The sequence below is a fragment of the Cupressus sempervirens genome, chromosome 11 (genome assembly GCF_028749045.1).
Source record: "Cupressus sempervirens isolate cs-2001-9-10 chromosome 11, ASM2874904v1, whole genome shotgun sequence".
Lineage (NCBI taxonomy): Eukaryota > Viridiplantae > Streptophyta > Pinopsida > Cupressales > Cupressaceae > Cupressus > Cupressus sempervirens.
Genome location: NC_143128.1, coordinates 543,780,351 through 543,804,752, shown reverse-complemented (window position 1 = coordinate 543,804,752; position 24,402 = coordinate 543,780,351). Strand labels below are relative to the sequence as shown.

At 33.8% G+C, this 24,402-nt stretch overlaps 1 protein-coding gene across 1 annotated transcript in view; it reads right to left on the bottom strand.

Moving 5' to 3' along the window:
• Positions 1–12,052: 12,052 nt before the first annotated feature.
• LOC149530780 (uncharacterized) overlaps positions 12,053–24,402 on the bottom strand; it is a 106,015-nt gene continuing 93,665 nt past the window's right edge. Inside the window, exons 7-9 of the mRNA XM_089808835.1 lie at positions 13,275–13,399; positions 12,844–12,903; positions 12,053–12,607 (exon numbers count right to left, since the gene is read on the bottom strand). Of these exons, the coding sequence (XP_089664961.1) occupies positions 12,317–12,607; positions 12,844–12,903; positions 13,275–13,399 (476 nt within the window). The 3' untranslated portion in view covers positions 12,053–12,316. The remainder of the gene's footprint in view (positions 12,608–12,843; positions 12,904–13,274; positions 13,400–24,402) is intronic.

Below are 24,402 nucleotides of genomic sequence, written 5' to 3'. Positions count from 1 at the left end.
GAAGATGATAAAAAAGTTGATGTAAACCTTAGCAAAGTTGTATGAAAAGCTCTCTATTTCAAATAAGGTATTTCTCATGAAGTATTTATTTAATATGAAGATGACAAAAGGTGGATATGTTGTAGATCATTTAAATGAGTTTAGTACAATTACTAGTCAGTTATCTTCTATGAATGTCAATTTTGATGAAGAAATTAGGGCTCTCTTGATTTTGTGTTGTTTGCCCGAAAGCTAGAATAGCTTGTTAATGGTTGTGAGTAATTATGTTTTCGGATCTAATACCCTAAATTTTGATGATGTGATTGGTGTTATTCTGAGTGAGGAAACTCATAGAAAAAACTCAGGTGGATCTACATCAAGAAGTGTTTCGAATGCACAAAGCAGAGGTAGAATGACTGAGAGAGGAAACAATGTTGGAAATCGTGGAAAATCAAGAGGAAAATCAAGGGGAAGAGGTCTCAATCCAAAGGACTGATAGATTGTTGGTGCTATGGGAAATCAGGGCATAAGAAGAAAAATTGCTAGACTCGAAAGAAAAATGAAGGAGATAAACTAGAAGGAGAAAAATGTGGTAAGTAACAAATCCAAAGAGGATGCTTTGCTTCTTTCTTTAGAAAGTTTTCATGATTCTTGGATTTTAGATTCTGAGGATTAATTTCATGCTACACCCATAGAAGTTATTTTATTGATTATGTCCAAGGGGATTTTGGGCTTGTTTATTTGGGGGATATTGAACCCTGTTAGATTGTTGGAAAGGAAAAAGTTAAGATTAAGCTGCAAAATGAGAATCATTAGCTACTACATGAGGTAAGACATGTTCCAACGCTGAGTAGGAATTTAAATTCAGTAGGGTAACTAGATGATGAGGGTTGCGTAATTACTTTTAATGATAAAAATTGGAAGATTTCAAAAGGTTCCCTTGTAGTAGAAAAAGGTGTGAAAGTAGGCATCTTATATCTTTGTACAGATCATATTGTTCCTTCTACTTTAATTGTTTCAGAGAAAAATAAATGTTCAAGAATAGTTGATGCAGTTGCACATGGAGAAATAATAATTATTGTAGATTCGGATACAACACTATGGCACATAAGTGAGAAAGGTATGAAATTACTTCATTCAAAGAAAGTTTTACTAGGTATGAAATGTGTCAATATGAATTACTGTGAAAGTTGTGTGTATGGAAAACAAAAGAGAGTGATTTTTGTGAAGAGTGGGAAGGAAAAGAAAAATAAAAAATTATAGTTTGTGCATTCAGATGTATGAAGACCATCTTAGGTATCTTCCTTTGGTGGATCTCATTATTATGTTACATTTATTGATGATGCAAGTAGAAAAGTATGGGTTTATTTCCTTAAATAGAAATATGATGTATTTCAAACTTTTAAGAAATAGAAATGCTTGGTTGAAAATGAGACCGGTAAGAGATTAAAATGTCTCATATCTAATAATAGCAGTGAGTATTGCAGTCATGAATTTGAAGATTACTACTCTACTAGTGGTATTCATGGATAGAAAATTGTTCCAAAGATTTCACAGGAAATTGGAGTGGCTAAACGCATGAATGGGACAATAATGGAGCATGCAAGGAACATGAGGTTGCATGTTGGGCTACCCTTAAACATGTGGGAAGAGGTTGTCAATATTGTTATATATTTGATTAATAAAGGCCCCTCTACTCCTTTGGGTTGTGATATTCCAAAGAAAACATGGACTGGTAAAAAAGTGAATTATTCTTTTCTCAGAACCTTCAGTTGTGAAGCATTTGTACATATAGTTCTAAAAATAGAAACAAGCTTGAAGCTAAGTCAAAGAAATATATATTTTTTGGATATGGCATTGATGAATTTTCTTATAGGCTTTGGGATTTTCAAAATTGAAAAATTGTAAGAAACATGGATGTCATATTCAATGAGAAAGTGTTGTACAAAGATCTATTACAACAACATGAGAAGAAAGAAAATGATTATGTAGTGTTGGATAATACTTCAAAAGATGATGTTCCAACAGTCTCTCATGCTCTGCAACAACCACAACAACAAATACCACACACCCCAATGAATGTTATATGGTCAACAAGACTAAGTAGACCTCTAGAAATATTTTCTCCCTCTTTGTACTCTATTTACTAACTGATGTTGGTGAACCTAAATGTTATGATGAAGCTGTATAGGTGGATACAAAGATTCAATGAGAGTCTACGATGAAAGAAGAGATGGACTCTTTGTTGAAAATAAGACTTGGGATTTATGTAAGTTGCCTGCAGGTAAAAGGGCTTTACATAATAGATGGGTTCACAAGTTGAAATAAGAGGACGGAGGTAAGAAAATATTTAAAGCTAGGTTAGTTGTAAAAGGATTTTCATAGAAAAGGGCATTGATTATATGAGATATTCTCTCATTTTGTTAAAAATGATTTCTATTCACATTATTTTAACTATTGTGGCTAGTGAAGATTTGCATTTGGAGCAGCTTGAGGTGATTTGGTTGAAGAAATATAGGGATTTGAGGTCAAAGGTAAGGAAAACTTAGTGTGTTGATTGCATAATAGTTTATATGGCTTGAAGCAAGCACCTTAGCAATGGTATCTAAAATTTGATAGTATTATGCATGAGCATAGATACAGTGTCATTTAGATCATTCTATTTATTTTAAGAGTCTAGATGATGAAAACTACATTATTCGATGTTTATATGTCAATGATATGCTTGTAGCTGGGTCTAACATAGATCACATTAAGGGGTTAAAACAACAATTAGCACATTCATTTGCTATGAAGGATTTGGGAGAAGTAAAAAAGATACTTGGCATGAGAATTTGCAAAGATAGGAAGAACAAAAAATTGACATTATCTCAGGTTGATTATATTGAGAAGGTGTTGCAACATTTCTCTATGGAGAATGCTAAAGCTATCAACACACCTTTACTTGGTCATTTGAAGTTGACTAAGGAGATGTGTCCAAAGACACAAGAAGATGAGGATAAGATGTCCAAGGTACCTTATGCTTCAGTTGTAGGAAGTTTGATGTATTCTATGGTATGTAAGAGACCAAATATTGCACATGCACTAGGAGTTGTTAGTAGGTATATGACTCATCTTGGAATTGAGCATTGGAATGTAATTAAATGGATTCTCAGATATTTGAGAGGAACGTCGAGTAAGTGTTTACACTTTGAGGGCTATACTACTAAATTACAAGGCTATGTTGATTCAAATTTGGTAGGGGATATTAATACCAGGCAGAGTACTACAGGTTATGTATTTATTGTTGGTGGGGCAGTAGTGAGCTAGGTAGATTAGAGAAGTGGAATGCTTTATCTACTATAGAGGTAGAGTATGTTGCTGCTACAAAGGTAGCCAAGGAAATGATATGGCTTCAGTTCTTCCTGGAAGAATTGGGACACCCATAGAGGGATAGTTATTTATTTATAGATAGCTAAAGTGCCATTCATATAGCAAAGAATTTTTTCTCTATATTCAAAGACAAAACACATACAGTTGTGGTACCATTTTATTCGGTCAATTTTGGATGATGGATAGTTAAAGATGGACAAGATACATATAGATGAAAATCTAGTAGATATGTTTACAAAGGCAGTGACAAGGGAGAAGTTAAACTCCTCTTCAGCTTCGGTTGGTCTTCTCGACTGAATAGAGTAAAAGTATAGCTGAGTCTAGGGTGGTTTTATCCTGGGGGCGCTTCATGGAGTAGCGATATTGCTATGGGATCAGTCTCCAAGTGGGAGATTGTTGTTTAGTGTGGAACCTAGTCAGTCCTGAAGTGGAAGATTGTTTGTTTGTGGTGACTGATCGGAGAAGTACTATACATACTCCATGATTCCTCAGCGGGCTTCGGGACCGGGCCAGGCCTCAAGCAAGAATTTTTTTAGGGGCTATTTTATTGGCAATTTTTTGGGCCGACATGTTGTAACTAATTTTAACCCTAAAGTAGCAAAAATACCTGTATAAAATGGCTTAGGGTTAGGAATTTTGTAGTGTGTGATGCGATAATTGCTTCTTGTGGCGATATTGAGCTATAAGGGATTATGGATAGTAATTAGGTTGTAATCACTAGGTAATAATAATATTGGACTCATTGATTGGTTGACATAGCCCGAGGATTGGGTGAACCACGTTAAGTCTTGATGTCTTGTGTTCCCTTTTGTTTGATTTATTATTTTCTAACATTGATTATATTTTCATGTAATTGTTATTTTTGTCTTTGATTAATCCTAACATGGTTCACATGAACCCATATCTCATGAGAATGAATGTAACACTTGCACTCACTATATCTTGGTGATGCTCATAGAGGTATGAATACTTATGAAGAGATGAAATGTATGAGTACTTCTAAAGAATTTAATTAAAACTTTCATTTGAAGATTGTCTCCTACTCTATTTCCTTTATGTTACATAAATTAGTTTGTTCATAATAGCCAAAACTGTCTTTATAATAATTTAATGAATTTGTATAATGTGTTTACTAGTTTTATTCAAGGAAATCGTACTGGATGAAAATTCTTGAAAAGAAATAGCTTGATTGCTAAAAATGAATCAAACAATTAAATACATGTGAAGCAGATAACAAAAACATAGTTCTTAGTAAATAAATGGGAAGTTACTATGTTCTTCCTTGTCCACGGGAATAGTCAAAGAGAAAAGTTCCAATGGCTACAAGAATAGTCAAATAATAGAGTTCAAATAGCTACAAGAATATTCAAAGAATAGAGACCCAGTGGTTGCAGGACTAGTCATAGAATAGAGTTCTATCCATAGCTTCTAGTTTCATACTGAGAATGCAAATAATTTACTATGAAACCAACAATAGAAGGTAAAATGATTTCAAGTTTATGGATTATAAATGCTTTGTCCAATAATATTCTAACATGACTTAGGCCAATGGTTAACCTATGTAGAAATACGCTAAAAAAATCATAAGACACATTCAACTTAATGTTCAACTTCTTAGAGAGACGTAAGATTAAGATTACTAGATATGCGTAACATATATGTACTAATCCCACATAACTAATATTATCATCAAATTTATATCATTATATATACACTTCTCACATTTATCAATTGAAGCATACTTAATCCCTTCCTTGAAAGAAAGAATGGGAATGATAAACTCACATCCACATAATAGAAGGATGAATAAGAAATTTATTTATATTCTATTCAAATGAGAATTTCAATACATCATAAAGATAATCAAACTAATCACATGGGTTTGTAGTACAGTGAATCCATTAGACCATTTTCTCCAATAGGTCTCATATTATCAACCCATAAAATCCTAAGACTTAAATTTTTCCTAATATGTTGTCTCAGAATATAAAATTTAGGAACCTTCAACAAATGATGATTAAATTGTTTATCACATCTTCATAGAGGTTAAGCCAGATGATAGGTAGCAGTTATGAGTTTGTGCGGAGGTTTGTGGGTGGTGATAAGAGTATTGTTATGTCTTCATGGTGGTTAGTGATGTAAATGTTCAAAATTCCCTTGTGGCTGCCTCATGGCTTATTATGTAGGAACCAACTTTAGACTACGAGGAATTGAGGATGATACATGTGGCACTTGATGGATTTTTTCACCAGACCACCGTCAGGTTAACAAATTGGTAGAATGTGTGATAGAGTTAAGTGTGATAGGGAAACTTGTTGTGGACTTCTGGTCTCACAAATTTAAATTGTAGCTAAGGAAAATAATTGTGATCTTGCCACCAAACTAATTGATTAGCCATATTAATTAATCAACAAAGAATGTAGCTCTTGATAATGTGGGCAGAGGGAAAACATTCTACCGTGCACCTATGTGCTATGTTACAACAAAATTACTTAGTAACACACTGAAACCAAAATAAGTTCTCAAATAAATTACTTGATAACACACTAAGCTCAAAAAATCTCCCAAGCTCAAAATTATGTCCCAAAGGACAACCATATTTCAATTTAGATGACATAATACAACTCAGTAAATGCATGGAGACAAGAGAAACATTACACCACGCCAATGTGCAGAACCCACAACCTCTTTACCAACGAATAATGCATGGGATAGTTGTGGTAAGATGTACTTGCATCCTCGAGATAGTCAGTAGAAAGGTATGTAAGCGATCGAGACTGTAGCAAATAGTATATAATCTCTTGCCTCACAATATTTTGATAAGGTGAAGGGTTATGCTTGTAGGGTGGCAAGGAGATGACGTGTGGCACCTGTAAATGAATGATGGATTGCATAAAATGAAGGGGGTTTTCAAATGAGATTGTGCTAGTTGGCATATTGGCACATAATTCTGCTTAGATGGAATTATTTTTCTAATATGAATGATTCAAATTAAGTTGACAACTCTGTAATAGATTTCTAATTGTTGTGGTGGTACTGCTTAAAATTGGCTTTTTGTCGTTTTAATGGTTATGCATGTGTATGTATCTAGGTTGTAAGGGAAGGCGTCACCCATTAATGTGCCTTGACAATAGTTGCAAACTTTATTTCAACCTTGGGATTTCCTACACATTTGAGTGACTCTTATTTGATTAAGATTGTCTCTTAATTGTTTCAATATAATTCATGTTTCAATTTGATCTTTGAGATGCCTCATAGAATCGATCCATAAGAGGTGTTGGCCATTTCTTCCCTTTCGGACACATACTTGATGATTGTTGTTTCTAACCATATTCTGCGCATTACCTTCACATGGCATTCTTAGCATTCCTTTCATTCTTAAAACTGAGTTTCTTTGATGAGGTGCAGAATTTTCTTCATCAAACTTGGGACTGAGTTTTTCATGGGTTGTCCATGCCTTTTGACCAGGTTGTGTAGGTGTATCTTCTTTAAAACTTTATGCTCCAGCTCGGTTCTCTGCATTAAATTTTGAAGTGCTTCATATAGTTGTTAGCAGCTCAAATCCAATCTTATCTCTTCATTTCCAGAAGTTGCCAATTAAGTTTTGAAGCTCCTCTCTCATTTACTTAGCGGTGAAATTTCCAGATTTATAAATAGAGGAGAATGGTTATTGGTTAGAAGAGAGTCTGTGCAAGCATACCCATCCAAGTAAGAGCTCAGAACAAAGCATGTTGAAATAGGACAGCAACAGTTTTATCTGTAGCTTTAATTAGTTTATTATGTGCTCTGCTTTAACAGAGAAATCTCAGCTTAAGCTTGTTTATTTGCATTTCCCTGTAGAGCAGTGATTGCAACATGCAAGATTAGTTTATTGGTAGTCCTGTAGTGCTGCAATTTTTTGTTCTGTGACAGCAAGTAGAATGTGTTTGCTGTAGAATGTTATTTAAGAATTTCAAATGTAATTTGTTTGTTCCAGTTATTAAATAGAAAGCAAGAAGAACTTGCATATTCTAACACTTTTGTCTCCATTTGTTATTGCGTCCATTTGATTCTTTTTCTGCTGCGTAGTTGAATAACAAAGGAGCAATCTTTGTGCATCTAACTCCTATTAAGATTTGAAAGCATAATTTATGTCTAATAATAATTTATATTGTTGACGAACGCAAGTTGATAGATTATGTGTTTAGATTTAAAACTTGGGAGACTTAATTACGATAAATATGCATTAAACATGCATAATAATGAGATGTGCATCTTTTCTCTTTTTTGTCTTGCCTGGATGAATTTAGACATTTTTTGATGCCCAGTACATAACTGGAGGATGTTTGATTAGAAAAGTAAGATGGTGGTGTTGTGTGATTGTATTGTGGCATCTTTTGTTTTCAGTTATCTTCACTATATTATCTATTTGTTGAAATGGAAACAAATTCTATGGAATGGTAGGAAATAGTATAGATCATTTCTTTAATGATATTAATGTGGTATATGCTTCATTAATGGCAATTATATGGTTTTATTTCTAATAAAAGGTATATATAAAGATAATGTGCTACACGATTTGAACTATTATTTCTGCCAGTTTTGTTTGTTTAGACTGTTTCAAGTTAGATTAGGTATCTTTCATGTTAGGAAAGATTATAAGAAACTTCATGGCAGAGTAGAAATGTACTTCTACAATATTTTTGTTCCTTATGTTTTGTGTGGTAAACATATCTAGAACATCTATTAGGAAGGTCTTCATATTTAGTATATTATGTTTTCATTTGTTAGCAACTAAGTGGTCTAATATAATGACATTATAAACTTATGTTAGTCAATTGATGGCTCCTATGAAATCTTGATCATTTGAAAATTTAAGTCTTGTTGGTCACAATTCTTTAATAATTGTTATTCATTGGTTGTCGAAGTTGTTAATGATCTTGAAATAATTCATGTGATATACTATTAGTGCATTTAATGGTAGTTGACACTCTTCCTTCTTATAGACATATGTTTTTTGTTTGATATGTTCGTCGAAACATGTATATTTTTCATATTAATTTAATGGAAATCATTTTTTTGTCAATATGTGGGTTCAACTACCTTTTTCATATTAATTTAATGGAAATTTTTTGCTTTGTAATATGTGGGATAAACCTTTGATTGTGTTGACCAACTCCTTTGTCTATTGTATATTGTTGATGTGGCATCTTTTGTGGAAAGGTCAGTCTTTACAATATTTCCACAAGCATAATATGAACACCACATAAAATGAGAGAATATAACCATTTTACAGCATCTACTATATTGTGTATTACTAATATTCTTGATGACTTCCACTCTAAAAAATCGAATACAATCTCCAATCAGAAGACAAAAGCTTTTTAGATTTCTAGCTAGAAATGCAGTATCATTAGGCAATTCGGACTTATAATTTTTCAAACATTTGCTAATCTTATGGGTTTAGTTTTTTTTTACTCTCGGGCTATTAATATAATCATTACAACTCATACTATAGTAAATACATATTTCATTTATTAATTTCTAATTGAGGAGGGGGATGTCAAGTTTTTGGCCTTCCCTAAAATTGATCATTTATTTTTGTATCTGAGATTCCAACTGAGGGTTATCCAAAGCAATCATTCTACCTTCATTTCTTTTGTCATCAATCTCATTCTAAAAGGACAATTTTTTTCATCTCCTTGTCCCATCTTTTCTTCCAAAATAGTTTTATATTTATCATCATAAAAGATAGACTAAAGTAGATGAATTTTAAAATTATTAAATTCATTCAAAAAAACATTGCCTTCAAATTTTAGAGTGCAATCTATTTGTTCTTCCTCGTAAATCTTTTTGATGGAGTCTTGTGGATCAACCTTCAATTGTCCTACTAGCTCTATAATACAACATGATAATATTGATAAGACCAAGTCCATACAATAACACATGGGGCTTAAATTGACACGACCATTTGCACGAAGTAATTTATCTTAATTTTGTTGGTGTAATTTATGCACCATCTTATAGTGCAATTGCTAGTTAATATACCAAAATGACATCTAATAAGTTTTGATACAAATATAAACTATTAATAAATTTAACAATATTAATATTGATATTATATTATTCTGTAATATTAGATATAAAAATACATGTTAATTATAATATTTTCAAAATGATAGAATTATACATTGTTTAAGAATTTTAGATACATAACAATATATTAAGTCTACAATGTCTTAAATTAGAATAAAATATTAATGAGGGTACACCACTTGGTATTTTGGTTAAGTGGTAGTGTTGTTTCCACTAGGTCCACACCTTGCGATTGTGGGCTCATGCTTTCATTGATCCAATGTGCTGCTAGGTATAGGCTTGACTTTGTAATAAAAGGATGAGGTCCCCCATTTGTGGAGTTAAAAGAGTGTGAGATGTCACTTAATTTTCTAGACAAAATATGTTTCTATTAAAATCTTTTAATTATTTATTCCCATTATACATGTTTTGATTTAAGTATTTTTTAGTGTGAACCAGCCACTTATTTTACTATGTATTGACATATAAAAGTTTAAGAAAAATTGTAAATAGGCATTTATTCCTTTACATATAAAGAAATATCAAAGAAGCCTAAAAATCTATTATAAATTTGCTCCTGTACTCTCATAAAATCAAATTCTTTTTTAAAAATAAACAAATAATATCGTGTGATTGGTGAGAAACCGTTTACTAATAGATGGCCAAGCATTGTCTATGGCAAGTAATAATAAGTTATTACAAATTACATAAAAGTCGTAATTATTTTTAAAACACAATTTATTTTAATCTATTTTAATTTATTTAGTATATAGTCATAATGTGAAACAAACTCTCAAACCCCAGTGTTTTACATCATTTACAAATTCTTTACAATTTAATTATATTATAAATATTAGAAAAAAAAGATTTATTACTTATTGATTTCAATCTACTCATTAAGAAGAAGATTTAATATTAGAAATGAATCCAACTTCCATATACAATAACTATAAACTAAACTACTATAATTATATATTTGTATATTTCTACTATATATATAAATAAAATTATGTATTAATATACTTACATAGATTGCATATTTTATAATAACTCATCTTCACTTTTCTCTTTATTATATAACCTCGAGTGTCTTTTCATCACCATTCTTTCATAATAGAACAATCTCACTCTCATAAATTTACCTTTCCTTCTATGATATTTCATACTAAACTTATTTTGGCATATTGAAAATGTTTAGAAACTATTTAGTCTGTCTAGATACGTCCAAGTTACACTGCAGAACTCACAACTTTCAACATCCCACCAACATTTACAATCGTTGGAAAGCATACCTAGGCTAATGAGCATTGACAATCGAACTAAAAACACATCTTTTTTTTTAGGATCGATGACCCCCTACACAGCATTAACATGCCAAGTATTTTAAGAAGCCCACATTTTTAAAAGGACAAATTCATATCGAAAATATATGGAAAATAACATTCAATTTTTCAAAACAAAATAAAATGTCATTATTTTATTTTTTTGGCATGTGTAATTGACTATGATCTTTCAAGGTATTATGAGCTACTGATTAAAGACGTTTAAAATGTGGAAGTGCATAAAAATGATAAATTGTCTTTTTCTTGTGCCACTAGAGCAGGAACATGTACCCATTTGAAGGCAACATTTTAAAAAATAATTTATTTATTTTGCAATAGGAAGAAATGTGTAATTTCAAAGCACTCACTAGTCTGTTTCTGGCATGTAGATAGAAAAAAAAGAGGATAGCTCTACTAAGTTGAGGATATTAAAATTTGTCCAGTGCTGACAAGTGCAACAAATTGAACTTGTAAGATTTCCACAGTTCATGAATGATTAGGAAGAAATATTTCTGAATTCAACTATGTATCAATTTTTCACCTGCAGTTCCTCACTTTTATCCTGATATGGATCATGAAGTGTGATTCGAAATGTTGGTACAAAAATTGAAACATTGTTGAATCTAGAAATATTTCTTGAAAGTGCAATGAGAACAAGAAACATAATCTGCATTGTAGCAATAGCATGCTCTTAAATAGTCTCTTGTGTGCTCTTATGACAATTTAGCATTTCAGGCAAAAAAACACAGAAAACAGCACCATTGCCCTAGAGGGAGAAGCTCCATGGTGAAATAATAAATGGTCACCTATATCCAGCAAATGGAGGTCCTGGCTACTTATGGACCACTACGATACTTCATCTCCATCTATACTGTTTGGGAGAGGGGATATAAAACCTTCTGCAAATGATCTCTTGCAATTTTAAGTCGAAGTGTCTTACGTTGGCTGTATTTTCATCAGAAATGGGCTCTCTTACAAAAGCAAATGATACCTGCCCTTTTGTCGTAAAAAGGTAAAAATGTGTTTGTATATGTCAACTCATATCAAATTGAAGAGGGCTTCTTCAATTTTCAATTTTTTACAGAAATTTTAATAATATAATGCTGTTTCTCTCATCAAAATAATAAACTAGCATTTGGACATAGTTCTTTTAATCTTCCTAAAGTAACTTAAAACTGTGGTATCCAAAGCCTCTCGATAATCAAATAGTGCAGAACATTTTAAAACATTACCTAAAATCGATTGCTGTTAATAGCACATAGCAAACATAGAGCAATTGATGTCAAATATTGGTCAAATAACCATAACTTTAGGAACTCGTGAAATGAGCACTGAATTTCTTCACATGAATTTATTTCCAGAAAAATTTCAGAAATTAGTTTTGACAAAATTGATTGGTAAGCTGGAAAATATTTCCCAAGTCTTACAAATAAGTCTGAACGGTTTAGACTACCAAGTATATCTTTCACTCTGTATCACATGTAAAATTGGAATTAAAAAATGGAATGGCAAAAATTGGTTCCTTTGTGAAACCTCCCTAAATAAGCATCCACAAACGTGGTTATTTCTCATAGGTCAAATTCATTTGATTACTCTTTTGAACTCTGAAGGCTAAAACCTTGAACAGGGGGCATGAGATTTGGACTACTTTTGTCTAGTGAATAATCCACGCTTTTGCTATCTGATACCAAGCTGTCAATATCTTCCTCTGCGATATGTTCTGACTCATCTTTAGATTGTGTGTTCTCTTGTCCTTTTGGTACTGTAACTTCATGTCCACGAGGGGAATTATCTCCAAGAACACTTTTGTAAATGTTAAATGCCTGTGCCATCATACTGGCAGGATTGGCAGCATTACTTGGAAGCAGCATTGTTGTTCCCTTCAATAAGTCATAAAAATATTAGCAAACGTGAAGCACATTTCAGATGTTATCTTCTAATTTTCTGACTGATTTAGCTATTTTAAGTAAGAGACGTAGCATAAATCATTTTATTGCCTTTCAATATTTATTTCATAAATCTCAATACCAATTGCTCCACACTGGAAAATTATATCTATAACTTCATAAAAAATAATTTAATTAGTGTCAGCCTTTTAAGTGCATTAAAAACATACCTCCTTTGCAATCTTACTGAATGCGTGAATATATTGTTCAGCAATCCTAAGACTTGCAGCCTGCTCAGAACATTACCAAGTAAATTAACTTCTATTTGACATCCAAAACTGCTCAAAGACCGGACCACTAACCACCACCAAATTTCATTTACATAATTTCAGTCTCAAAAACAAGCTACCGGAAAAAGACAGATACCTGGACAGCAAAGACATCCCGTTAAGTGTTTAGAGCAGTATAAGAGTTATCTCTTACCAACTGACAAACAAAATGAAAGTACTGACTACCTGGCTTTTAGTATCTATCGCTCTAAAAGCTGTAGATAATTGTCACACTTAATGAAGGCTTCTACCAATCAAGAGAGTGTGACATCTACAATCTACCTACTAACCCAACAGTTAAATCATACAAGAACATTCTTTGAGACACCAACCTCTACTCCACCATTTGATTGAATAGATCCTGAAAGCATTCCAATTCCCTTTGCCGTTGCATTAGATCTAGCTATTATAGCCTTTGCTGTCGCCTCAGCTCTAGCAATTATAGCTTCAGCTTTTCCTATACATTTACAAACCACATTTATATTACATCTACAACCTACAACCAGTTCTCTCTGAATAGCAATTGAATAGCGCAGTTGCGATAGAATAAGAAAAGTTGAGCATGAATATAATATGACCGTCTTAGGACATAACTATGGGGCCAAATGATATTCCCAATATTTTCAAGTAACCTAGATGCAGCGCAAACTACAAGATATAAAATCGAGTTAAGGGCATTCACTAAAGTCATGCCAAACATAATTCATATAAATCTCAAATAGACTTCAGGAACTTCTCACATTTAAGAACTCCAAACAAGGGTCGTCTAGTGCATCCAATAAAAATTGAACATGCCAAATTTTAAAAAAGCAAAACCTATTCTAAATCCACAATGTACATCTACATAAATAATTTGATCATAGTAGTAGAATCAACAATCTGACCATTGACATACAACTGAAAGCTGTCATCTAATATTAGCTTCCTAGTTATAAGCTTGCTAGTGATAAATTAAAATGCTAAAAAAAAATCCCCTACAGAATGCAAAACATTTAGTGTTTCCATTTAATGTTCTTACAGATTCAAATCCATGAATGGATAAATTTATTACACAGAAGAACATTATCACGCATCAACCAAAAATATTATTATCTTTTGTGGGAATTCAGTGTATAGTGATTTCTACAGGGTTTAGTAGCCCCATATTCACAATCAAGAGAATACATCCAAACTGCAAGTTTGCCTCATCCTCCAACTATAAAGTGATATTTGTACAACCTAACTGGTACATACATAGCATATAACCAAGATAGTCCCATATTAGCTTCGTGAGACATATCCCATGTGCTTTCTCCATATGAAAATCAAGAATAAATTAACGAGGACATGAAAAATATTGTACACCATAGTATTGATCACTTAATTCACTACTAACTCTGTATTGTCTGAAATGAATATACACAAATCTAGTTTTCTCTGATGTAGAGTTCACAAATCTAAATATAAACAATGGTAACTGTACAAAAGATGTTATAAACAAATCTGTCCCTGGTTCACAAAGAGTCCTTTTTCTCAATTGATTGTCACAACTCACTCAGAAAGACAGGTATAGGTGCAATTTTATATAATGTAAATCTTGGACAGTATAAATAATATTAAAAATTCTCTGAACTTACACGTTACAAGCCTTGTTGCAGAATTCCAGAAAAATCAACAAATAAAAGATGAAATCCAAGTACTGTCTATGGGTTACCAGTTTATCAATATCATGAAAAGAGTATAATTTTTTCCCTGAAAAGGTGTATCCAATTCATCAATCTCTGCTTACTGACCTGCCACTAAAAAATGCCCTTGTTATGCTCTACTGCTAGGATGTCCAGTTCGCCAAGACTGTATGCGAAGTAGGGAAAGTTTGAACTGGTCAGTGGTCCTGGTCTAATTCGACTGCTGGTCCGGACAGGAATTGATTTTTAGCCACCCAGTTCGAACCAACCCAGATGCCATTTATACCTGGGCAGAGCAGTCACTAATCAGTCAAACTAATGTCAAACTTAGTCATTTTTCAGCTTAGGGCAGCAGGGTTTATACAAATATAATATTAGGTATACTGTCAGGATGTTTGAGATAGGATTCAGCTTCATAGGAATTAAAATACGGATTCTAGATTTTGGGGGCTTTCGCAAAATTCCAGACATCCAAAATGCAGGATTCAGCATGCCTTCAGCATTGTTATTTCCCACAATCTGTCCTGGCTTTATGAGGTCAAATTGAAGCTGGAACACAGATTTTTTAATGATTCTAACTAATTTCCTCACAAATCACTTGGTTTCAATTCTATATTCCTGACAGACTTAGCTCAATCACTTGCTCATACCCAAGACAGACATTACTTTTTAGCAAGCCAAAATTGCTCAAGCTCACTCTCAAACTCGGAGACTTAAAAATTGCTACTGCTTAACAAGCTAAGACTACCTAAGACCACCTAAGACTACCTCAAACATGTTGCCAAGAGAAAAATCTTTAAAATGGAAGTGAAGAAGATGAAAAAGATGAAGAATATCAATAAAATTTTAATCCATTTGTTGAACTTCAAACAATGATACTTGAACTTCATGTTATGATTTAATTTTTAATGTTTTGAATCTTTGATGTTGAACTTGAAGTATATGATGCTATGATGGTATGAGCATGATTTGTGATTCATGATGCTATGATTACAAGTTTATGGTGCTTTTGTTTGTTTAAAAGTTTTTATGATACTATGTGATATTCTAGTCTTAACTCATGCTTCTAGGCTTCATAAATATAATTTTTACATGTTTTTATCCTTACAAACCCAAACCCCTTTTCAAAATTTTACCATACCAACGAACTGGTGTTTCATGCCTGAACTTGGAATCGACCTAAACCAGCATCTTAGCTCTATTGTCTTCATAATTTCCTACTAATCATCATTTCTTCCTTATCAAGTTCAAAGTGATTATCTTTGTTCTCCAAATCATTAAAGAAAAGGCCAAGGAACAGTGAGCCTTAGCAAAATGATTGGGAGAGGCCACAATTTACTCTACGCTGATGCAAATTTGGGGATTAACTTCCAACAAACTGACAAAAAGGTGTACAAAAATTGATTTTTGTAATGGTACAAGTATTTTCTCTTCCTAGGGGCCATGGGACAAACTTGGGCCATAGGAGAACTTTAGAATGTCTGGATGGAACATTTGATCAGTGTCTTCTTTGCAAGCAATAGAGTCAAGCCTACCACCTGACACCTAATGTTGCAACAAATGAAATGACACAACTACCCACCTATGGACAAAAAGTAGACACATTGGCTAGATGAAGCCATTAACAGGCTGGGAACAAGTAACAACCCCAGCTGCAGCTTATATCTTGAAAACCTCCATAAAATTCTCAAGAAGAGCCAAGGTTCAGGCATGTTACATCCCAAAATTTTGACTTAGTTAGAACAAGTTATAGCCGTTGAGATGATTAGTTAAAACTGTCACATTCTTCATCATGTGAAAAGGGAAGTTATAATTAACCGTTTATTTCATGTGGAAGTAGTTGTTATAATGGAATAGGTCATCAGAATCATATTTACCTGTTTATGGAAAATGGTAGTCAACCGTTGCTACAGTTATTTTGTAAAATGTTCTACTATTGATTTAAATGGGAGAACTTGTTATTATTGTGGAAATGTTGCGTTGGTGGTTGTAGGAGCAGACGAAGGGGAGAAAGCATTGCTAAATGGGATTTAAGGAATGGGGCACTATTCTAGTCCATTTGTTCGATTGCCAGGTATGACCTCTAACTACCTTGGTAAGGATCTAGCAACTTCGCAATAGGGTACACACATTGGACACACATGAGCAACTTAGACAAACATATAAAATATATATATATATATATATATATATATATATATATATATATATATATATATATATATATATATATATATATATATATATATATATATATATATAATCATAATCATAATTCATGTTCAGAACCATTACCTTTGTTGTTTTGTGATGTCACCTCCATTTTTCTTTTATATATATATATATATATGATACCACCAAGATATTAAAGTAATATCTATAGTTTATACTTATTAATATATGTATATATATACACGTGCATACATCAAGAGGATATGATGCTCTAATAAACCATATTCTCCGAACTATGCATGTATATAGTTATACGTATTTTAATGAGTGTGATTTAGATACAATAATAGCACGATGGAAGCATTTAAAAATTAATTAATTAATTAATTTTATATATAAATGTTTTTCAATGGAGCTCTTTATTAAATCAATGTATAACTCTTCATGAGAGGCGACCATGTACACTTGGCATCACCTTTTCTTTTAAATCGGTGAACTTGAAACCGATGGTCTTGATCGAAATTGCCACCTTGAGCCATGGCTAACTTGGGCCTAAAAAATATTTAAAACATTTCACATCTAGTGGAGATGACACTCTTCTCCTTATCTCTGCTCTTACTATTCTATCTATGCACCAAGCATAATACCTCTGATTCAACACGGGCTTCTCCAAACAGTAATTGCATTTCATTCACAGTCAAGTTGGCTTGAGCCACTCAGCAGAGGCTCTTTTAATCCCACAAAGCATTTTTCAAGTCATGTTGGTGTTTATACTTCCTTTTCTTCATATGCTTAATTGATGCAAATATTTCTTGATGGATAAATCATGCATCCGACTCTTATTAATTATGCATCAATTGTATGTTCATTGTCTATACACTCGGCTTATGTTCTGTCGACCCTTTTTATTTTCATTCAAGATCAATGCAAATTGTCAAATATCATATTGGGGCCAATACACTATATGAGAGATTTTCTTAAAGAACAGGTCTTTGCCTTTTTGTGATACATTTGTGATTTTGTCTTTTGTTTGAACAAGTATGGTTCTGAATCATAAGAACGGCATGATGCCTGATTTGAAGTACATCTTTACATCAGTTGTTACCAGCAGTGTGCCCGCTAATGGATAGAATTCCATGATTAACAAAGTTGAACAACACCAAGGACTCACCCTGGCTGGAAAGGCCAATGAAAGGGGATGAAGAGGTAAAGAAATCCCTACAAGGGAAGAACAGAAATCAGAACTACCATTGATGATAACATGATAAATTTTTTAATAAACTTCTACAGATTTCTCAAGTAAGCTCATATTTGTCCAATTTACATACCCTGTTGTCAAGTTGAGCAGTGGTGATCGGGTATTATAAACCCATCTCAATCCTTGGCCAAGGTCATTTAGACGCATACTTGCCTTCCATTTGATCACATGATGTCGGTGGTGCCAGTTAATCAAACATGCCCGCCTATTACTAAGCGGACATTCTAAACACCAGTATGCTTGGATAGCTGGACTAATAGTGCCCCAAGCATAACCCCGGGTTAGGCTGGTTCTTTCTTGTCAAACGACTGTGTGGGGATTAATAACATTCGTGGTTGGGAAGTTAAGCCTATGTCAATGCTTATCCTCTTACCAAAAAGCCGAGGCTTGCACGTCTTTAGATACCTTGGCTCTAGATTTTGTATGTTTATTTCTGGATTCTATCTTGCAAGTTCATTTCTTGTAATTATTATATAATTCATGGAATATATGGAAATGATTTAGTTTCTGTTGAGTTGTTATAGAAATCAGTTAATTAGTTGTTTCAATTTGAAAGGTTAATTCAGTTGTTTTCACATGAAATGGATTCTAAGGGGTAAAAGATGTTTACTTCAATAATATGGTTATGTATTTTTCTTTTCCTAACTGTTTTACATTCTTTCGGTTATTTGGATCTAGTTACAGATTTCAGAATTAAGCATCCATCTTTCAGTCTAGAAATTTGATATTTTACATATGGTATCAGATAATTGGGTTTGACATTGAACCTCGGGCATATTACCTAGCAAGATTAGTAAACCTGAGATTCTCTTAGATTTAAATGTAATAGGATGTGTACGAAAGACTCCTCGCAAAAAGGCGCAACATGCCAAACTATGATTATTCTTATTGTTACATGCCTCGGGACAACGAAACTTTAAAACAAGCTCTGCAATGAATGAGAAAGGAAAGAGTCAGATGGACTCCTACCAGGAAGGCAACTTATAGAAACAAACGCATTCAAATTTGCAACGCCTGCCATGCTAACCCTCTTATGCAATTCCATAGATCTTGGATGGTGCAAGATATGTATAAAACCAAAACTGAAACTGAACAAAAAGTCGAAAATAAAATTTCAGATTGATTGAATCTATGATCTAAATGTAACAACCTCAATAGAGGGAATTTTGTAAATAAAGGCTGCTGTAATGTAGCTGAAAATTTTAGTGTTGAATAAATAAAGTAGTCAAAATATTGTCTATTCTTGTGTTATTCCGCCTTGTCTTCTCAAGGAAAAAAAATGTTTTTGTATAAATGTGTATAAACCAGAAAATTTGACATAAAGAACTTGCAATTACTTTTAGGACAAAATAATTAAGAAACATGAACAACAAGAATGTCGCAAACCACAAAATGGTCCATAAGAACAATCCACTCCCTCCCACTGATCGACTACTTCAAGTTTTGCAAGACACGCAAACGAAGTTAGACAATATGGAGAAGAAGATGAACAAATTGGCAGCCCAAATTGGGCAAAGTCGAGAGGAAATGCAATCCTGGCCCCCCTCCCTGAACAGAACCTGAAACCTCTGAGCACAGTGAGAGAAATGCTCAAGCTTCACTTAATCAAACTAGGAAATAGAAGCAACTTGAAATAGTTAGCAACTTATCCACAAACATTAAAAAGATCAAACCACCCAAGTTCTCTGGTACTCAATCTGGAGAGGATGCAGAGCCCTGGTTAATGGAAATGGAGCAATATTTTGAGATTACGAATTTCTCAGAAACCTCAAAAGGCAATTTGAGGAATATACCGTTTTTCAGGAGAAGCTGCTACTTGGTGGGGAAACACCAAGGTTGAACTAAATATTAAAACAACTAAAGTTACCTGGGAGAAGTTCGTGACCATCTTTAAAAATCGGTTACCCCAAACTTTCTACAACCAAAAGCTGTTGGACTTCCAAAACCTTAGGCCCCATATGTCTATACACAAGTATTGGGAGAAATTCACTCATCTGTTGAAGTATGGACCTCTGTATTAGCAAGATAGAAATCTAAAAGTGAGAAAATTTATCATGGGACTAAATAATAGGATTGGTGGGGCAATTGATGTTCTTACTCCTCAAACCATGGAAGAAGCCCCAGAAAAGGTTGTTCGACAGGAACATAAAATCAAAAGAGATGATTCTATTCAAGATAACAAAAGGAAAACGAGGTGAAATTCAAAAGGGGCAATTACCAAATCTCACAAGAAACAATTTAAGGACTACAAACCCAACAAACCAGAACCAAGAGAAAATGGTAACAAGGGTTTCAAAAGTAACCCCTCTACCACCACAGCAGCATGTCTACCAGCATAGGATTCACGAAGCACTAGACAATCGGCAGGCAGAACAATAGTTAGGCCCATCGAAACTCCAAGTAAGATCCACGGAAACCCTATTTCTATATTAATTGATACCAGAGCCTCATAATGTTTTATATCTCCAAAATTATTAAGTAAATTTCCAATGAGGTCTAGTTATATGACAAAACCATGGACGGTCGAGTATGCAAACTAGTCAAGGGCTAAGGTAGAGTAGTATTTGTTTGAGGTACAAGTTAACTTTCCGAAATTCTCTACAAAACTAAACCTGTATATAGCACCTCTTGGGTCCTATGACATCATTATAGGCATTAATTGACTTAGTGAGCACAAGATCAAGGTTGATTGTCTTGCCGAAACTGTAGAATGTCTAGATTACCAAGGCAACCCTATAAGCATCAAGGGAGTTTTGCATGAAATTAAACCATGCCAGATATCTACCATGAAACTCAAGAAATGTGTAAGAAAAGGCTACGAGATTTTTGCAATTAAGATTGAAGACTTGAGAGAACCTATACATAGCACTTACGGTGATGACTACATCTTTGAAGATGGCGAAATCAGAGAAAATTTGAGGGAATCCTTTGAGAAGAAGTATCCATCCCTCAAGAAGTTTCTGAATGTGTTTCCAAAATAACTTCTAGGACTACCTCCATTTAGAGCTTTTGATTTTGCAATACTTTTAGTACTTGGGGAAAAACCTATATGTCGAGCTTCTTATCGGATGACCACCACTGAATTGATGGAACTACAATTGTAGTTACAGGATATGTCAGATAAGAAACTTATTCGACCTAGTGTTTCACCTTGGGGAGCCCCGGTATTGTTCGTCAAGAAGGACAGAACTATGAGACTATGTATAGACTATAGGATGCTCAATAAGGTCACCATCAAGAACTGGTACCCCCTTCTTAGAATCGATGATTTGTTTGATCAAATGAAAGGTGCTACAATATTCTCAAAAATTGACTTAAGGTCAGGATACCATCAACTTTGCATCAAGGATGAAGATGTCCAAGACTACGTTTAGGACTAGATACGGGCATTATGAGTTTATAGTATTACCCTTCGGGTTAACTAATGCCCCAATAGCCTTCATGAACCTGATGAAAAGTATTTTTCAAGACTGTTTGGATAAGTTTGTATTGGTCTTTATAGATGATATTCTAATCTTCTCAAGAAATGAAAAAGAACATCAAGAAGATCTAGAAAAAGCTCTACAAAGGTTCAAAGAATATAAGCTATACGGGAAGTTGTCTAAGTGTGCATTTTATTAAAAGGAGATCCAGTATCTAGGACATATTATATCAGCTAAACGGATAGCTTTCGATCCTTCAAAAATCAAAGCAATCAAGGAATGGCCCATACCTAAGAATGTGACAGGGGTCAGAAGCTTCATGGGGTTAGCAGGATTCTATAGGAAGTTTGTTAGAGATTTTTCCAAGATAGCTTACCTGATAACTTCATTGCAGAAGAAGGGGAAGAAGTTTATTTGGACCAAGAAATGTCAGACAACTTTTGAGTACCTGAAGGAGAAGTTAACTATTGCACCTATACTAAGGGTACCAAACCCCCAAAAGGGGTTTGTGGTTATAACCGATGCATCCGAGGAGGGATTAGGAGGTGTACTAATGCAAGAAGAGCAAGTTGTTACATATGAGTCAAGGAAGTTAAAGAACTATGAACAAAACTATGCTCCTCATGATTTGGAACTAGTTGCCATTGTGCATGCCCTCCAAATGTGGAGGCACTACTCGATAGGTATGCCTTTTGAACTTCAATCAGATCACCACGGCCTAAAGTACATCTTTACTCAACCCAACCTTAACGCCAGGCATAAGAGATGATTAGAATTTCTAGCAGATTACGACTTTGACATTAGGTGCATTAAAGGTAAAGAGAATAAGGTAGTAGATGCCTAGAGCCAATGGAGGCATATTTCCGCTATGGTCATCATAAAGAGTAGATTAAGGGATCAAGTATTACAACATTTAAAACAGGATGAATTCTATCCAGAGATCAGTCAGACACTTCTTAGGGATCCACACAACTCTAGATACAAGAACTTCAGAATGGAAGATGGATTATTGAGGTATAGTGATAGGATGTACATTCCCAAACCACTGAAAATCTAAAGAATGATTTTAGAAGAATTCCACTCAGCTCCCTATTCAAGACACCCCTAAGTGACCAAAATGATGACAGATATAAAACCACTATATTTTTGGAAAAGGGATGAAAAGATAAATAACAGATTATGTGGCAGGATGTCTAGAATGCCAAAGAGTCAAGGTAGAACACTGCTATCCAGCTAGCCTCCTATACCCAAACGAAGTACCCAAATGGAAGTGGCAGATAATTACCATGGATTTCATACAAGGACTACCCATGACTCGAAGCAAACACAACACCATTCTACTAGTGGTAGACAGACTAACCAAGGTGGCTCACTTCATACTTCGTAACCTAACTGATGGAGCACCAGAAATTGCTCACAAATTCATGAGAATTATTTTTTAACTTCAATAAGTCTCAGAGAAGATTATCTCGGACAGGATGCCAGAATAACCTCCAGATTTTGGCAAACACTAATCTTGGCTTTAGGGACTAAGTTAAATATTAGTTTGGCTTATCATCCCGAGACTGATGGTCAAAAAGAGAGGGTAAATCAAGTTTTGGAAGATCTTCTAAGAGTTTATTGTATGTATCGGCAATACTAGTGGGAAATGTATCTACCCTTGGTGGAATTTGCTTATAATAATTCCTATCAATCCACCATTAAGATGGCACCCTTTGGGGCCCTATATCATCGCAAATACAAAACCCTTGTAAGTTGGAATTGTGTTGAGGACAGAATTGTCATTGGACTAGAAATGCTGAAAGAAATGGAAGAATAGGTAATTCAAATCTGTCAAAGATTGAAAGAAGCAAATGATAGACAAAAAAGTTATGCAAATGCAAAAAGGATACCTGGGGAATTCTCAGTAGGAGAAAATGTGCTATTAAAAGTAAAACCCCAAAAGAGTACCATCAAGTTCGGTAAGAATGCCAAGTTCGCTCCAAGATATGTGGGAACCTTTGAGGTGTTGGAAGCTACACACATTGGACAAACATAAGCTACTTGGACAAACATACAATCTATATATATAATCATAATCAAATTCATATTCAGAACCATTACCTTTGTTGTTTTGTGATGTCACCTCCATTTTTCTTTTAGCGTCACCTATATTTACATGCATATATATATGATACCACCAGGATATTAAAGTAATATCTATAGTTTGTACTTATTAATATATGTATATATATACATGTGCATACATCAAGCGGATATGATGTTATAATAAACCATATTCTTCAAACTACGCATGTATATAGTTATACGCATTTTAATGTGTGACTTTAGATACAATAATAGCATGATGGAATCATTTAAAAATAATATATATGTATATGTGTGTGTGTGTGTGTGTATATATATGTATATGTTTTTCAATGGAGTTCTTTATTAAATGAACTTATAACTCTTCATGAGAGGCGACCATGTACACTTGGCGCCACCTTTACTTTTAAATCGATGAACTTGAAACCAATGGTCTTGATTGAAACTACCACCTTGAGCCGCGGCTCGCTTCAGCCTAAAGAATATTTAAAACATTTCACGTCTGGTGGAGACGACACTCTTCTCCTTATCTCTGCTCTTATTGTTCCATCTATGCACTGAGCATAATACTTTTGATTCAACACTGGCTTCTCCAAACAGTAATCACATTTTATTGTCCATCAAGTCGGCTTGAGCCACTCAGCAAAGGCTCCTTTAGTCCCACAAAGCATTTGTTCAAGTTACGTTGGTATTTATACTTCTTCTTTTTCATACTTCTTAATCGATGCAAATATTTCTTGATGGATAAATCATGCATCCGACTCTTATTAATTATGCATCAATTGTACGTTCATTGTCTATACACTTGGCTTATGTTTTGTTGACCCTTTTTATTTTCATTCAAGATCAATGCAAA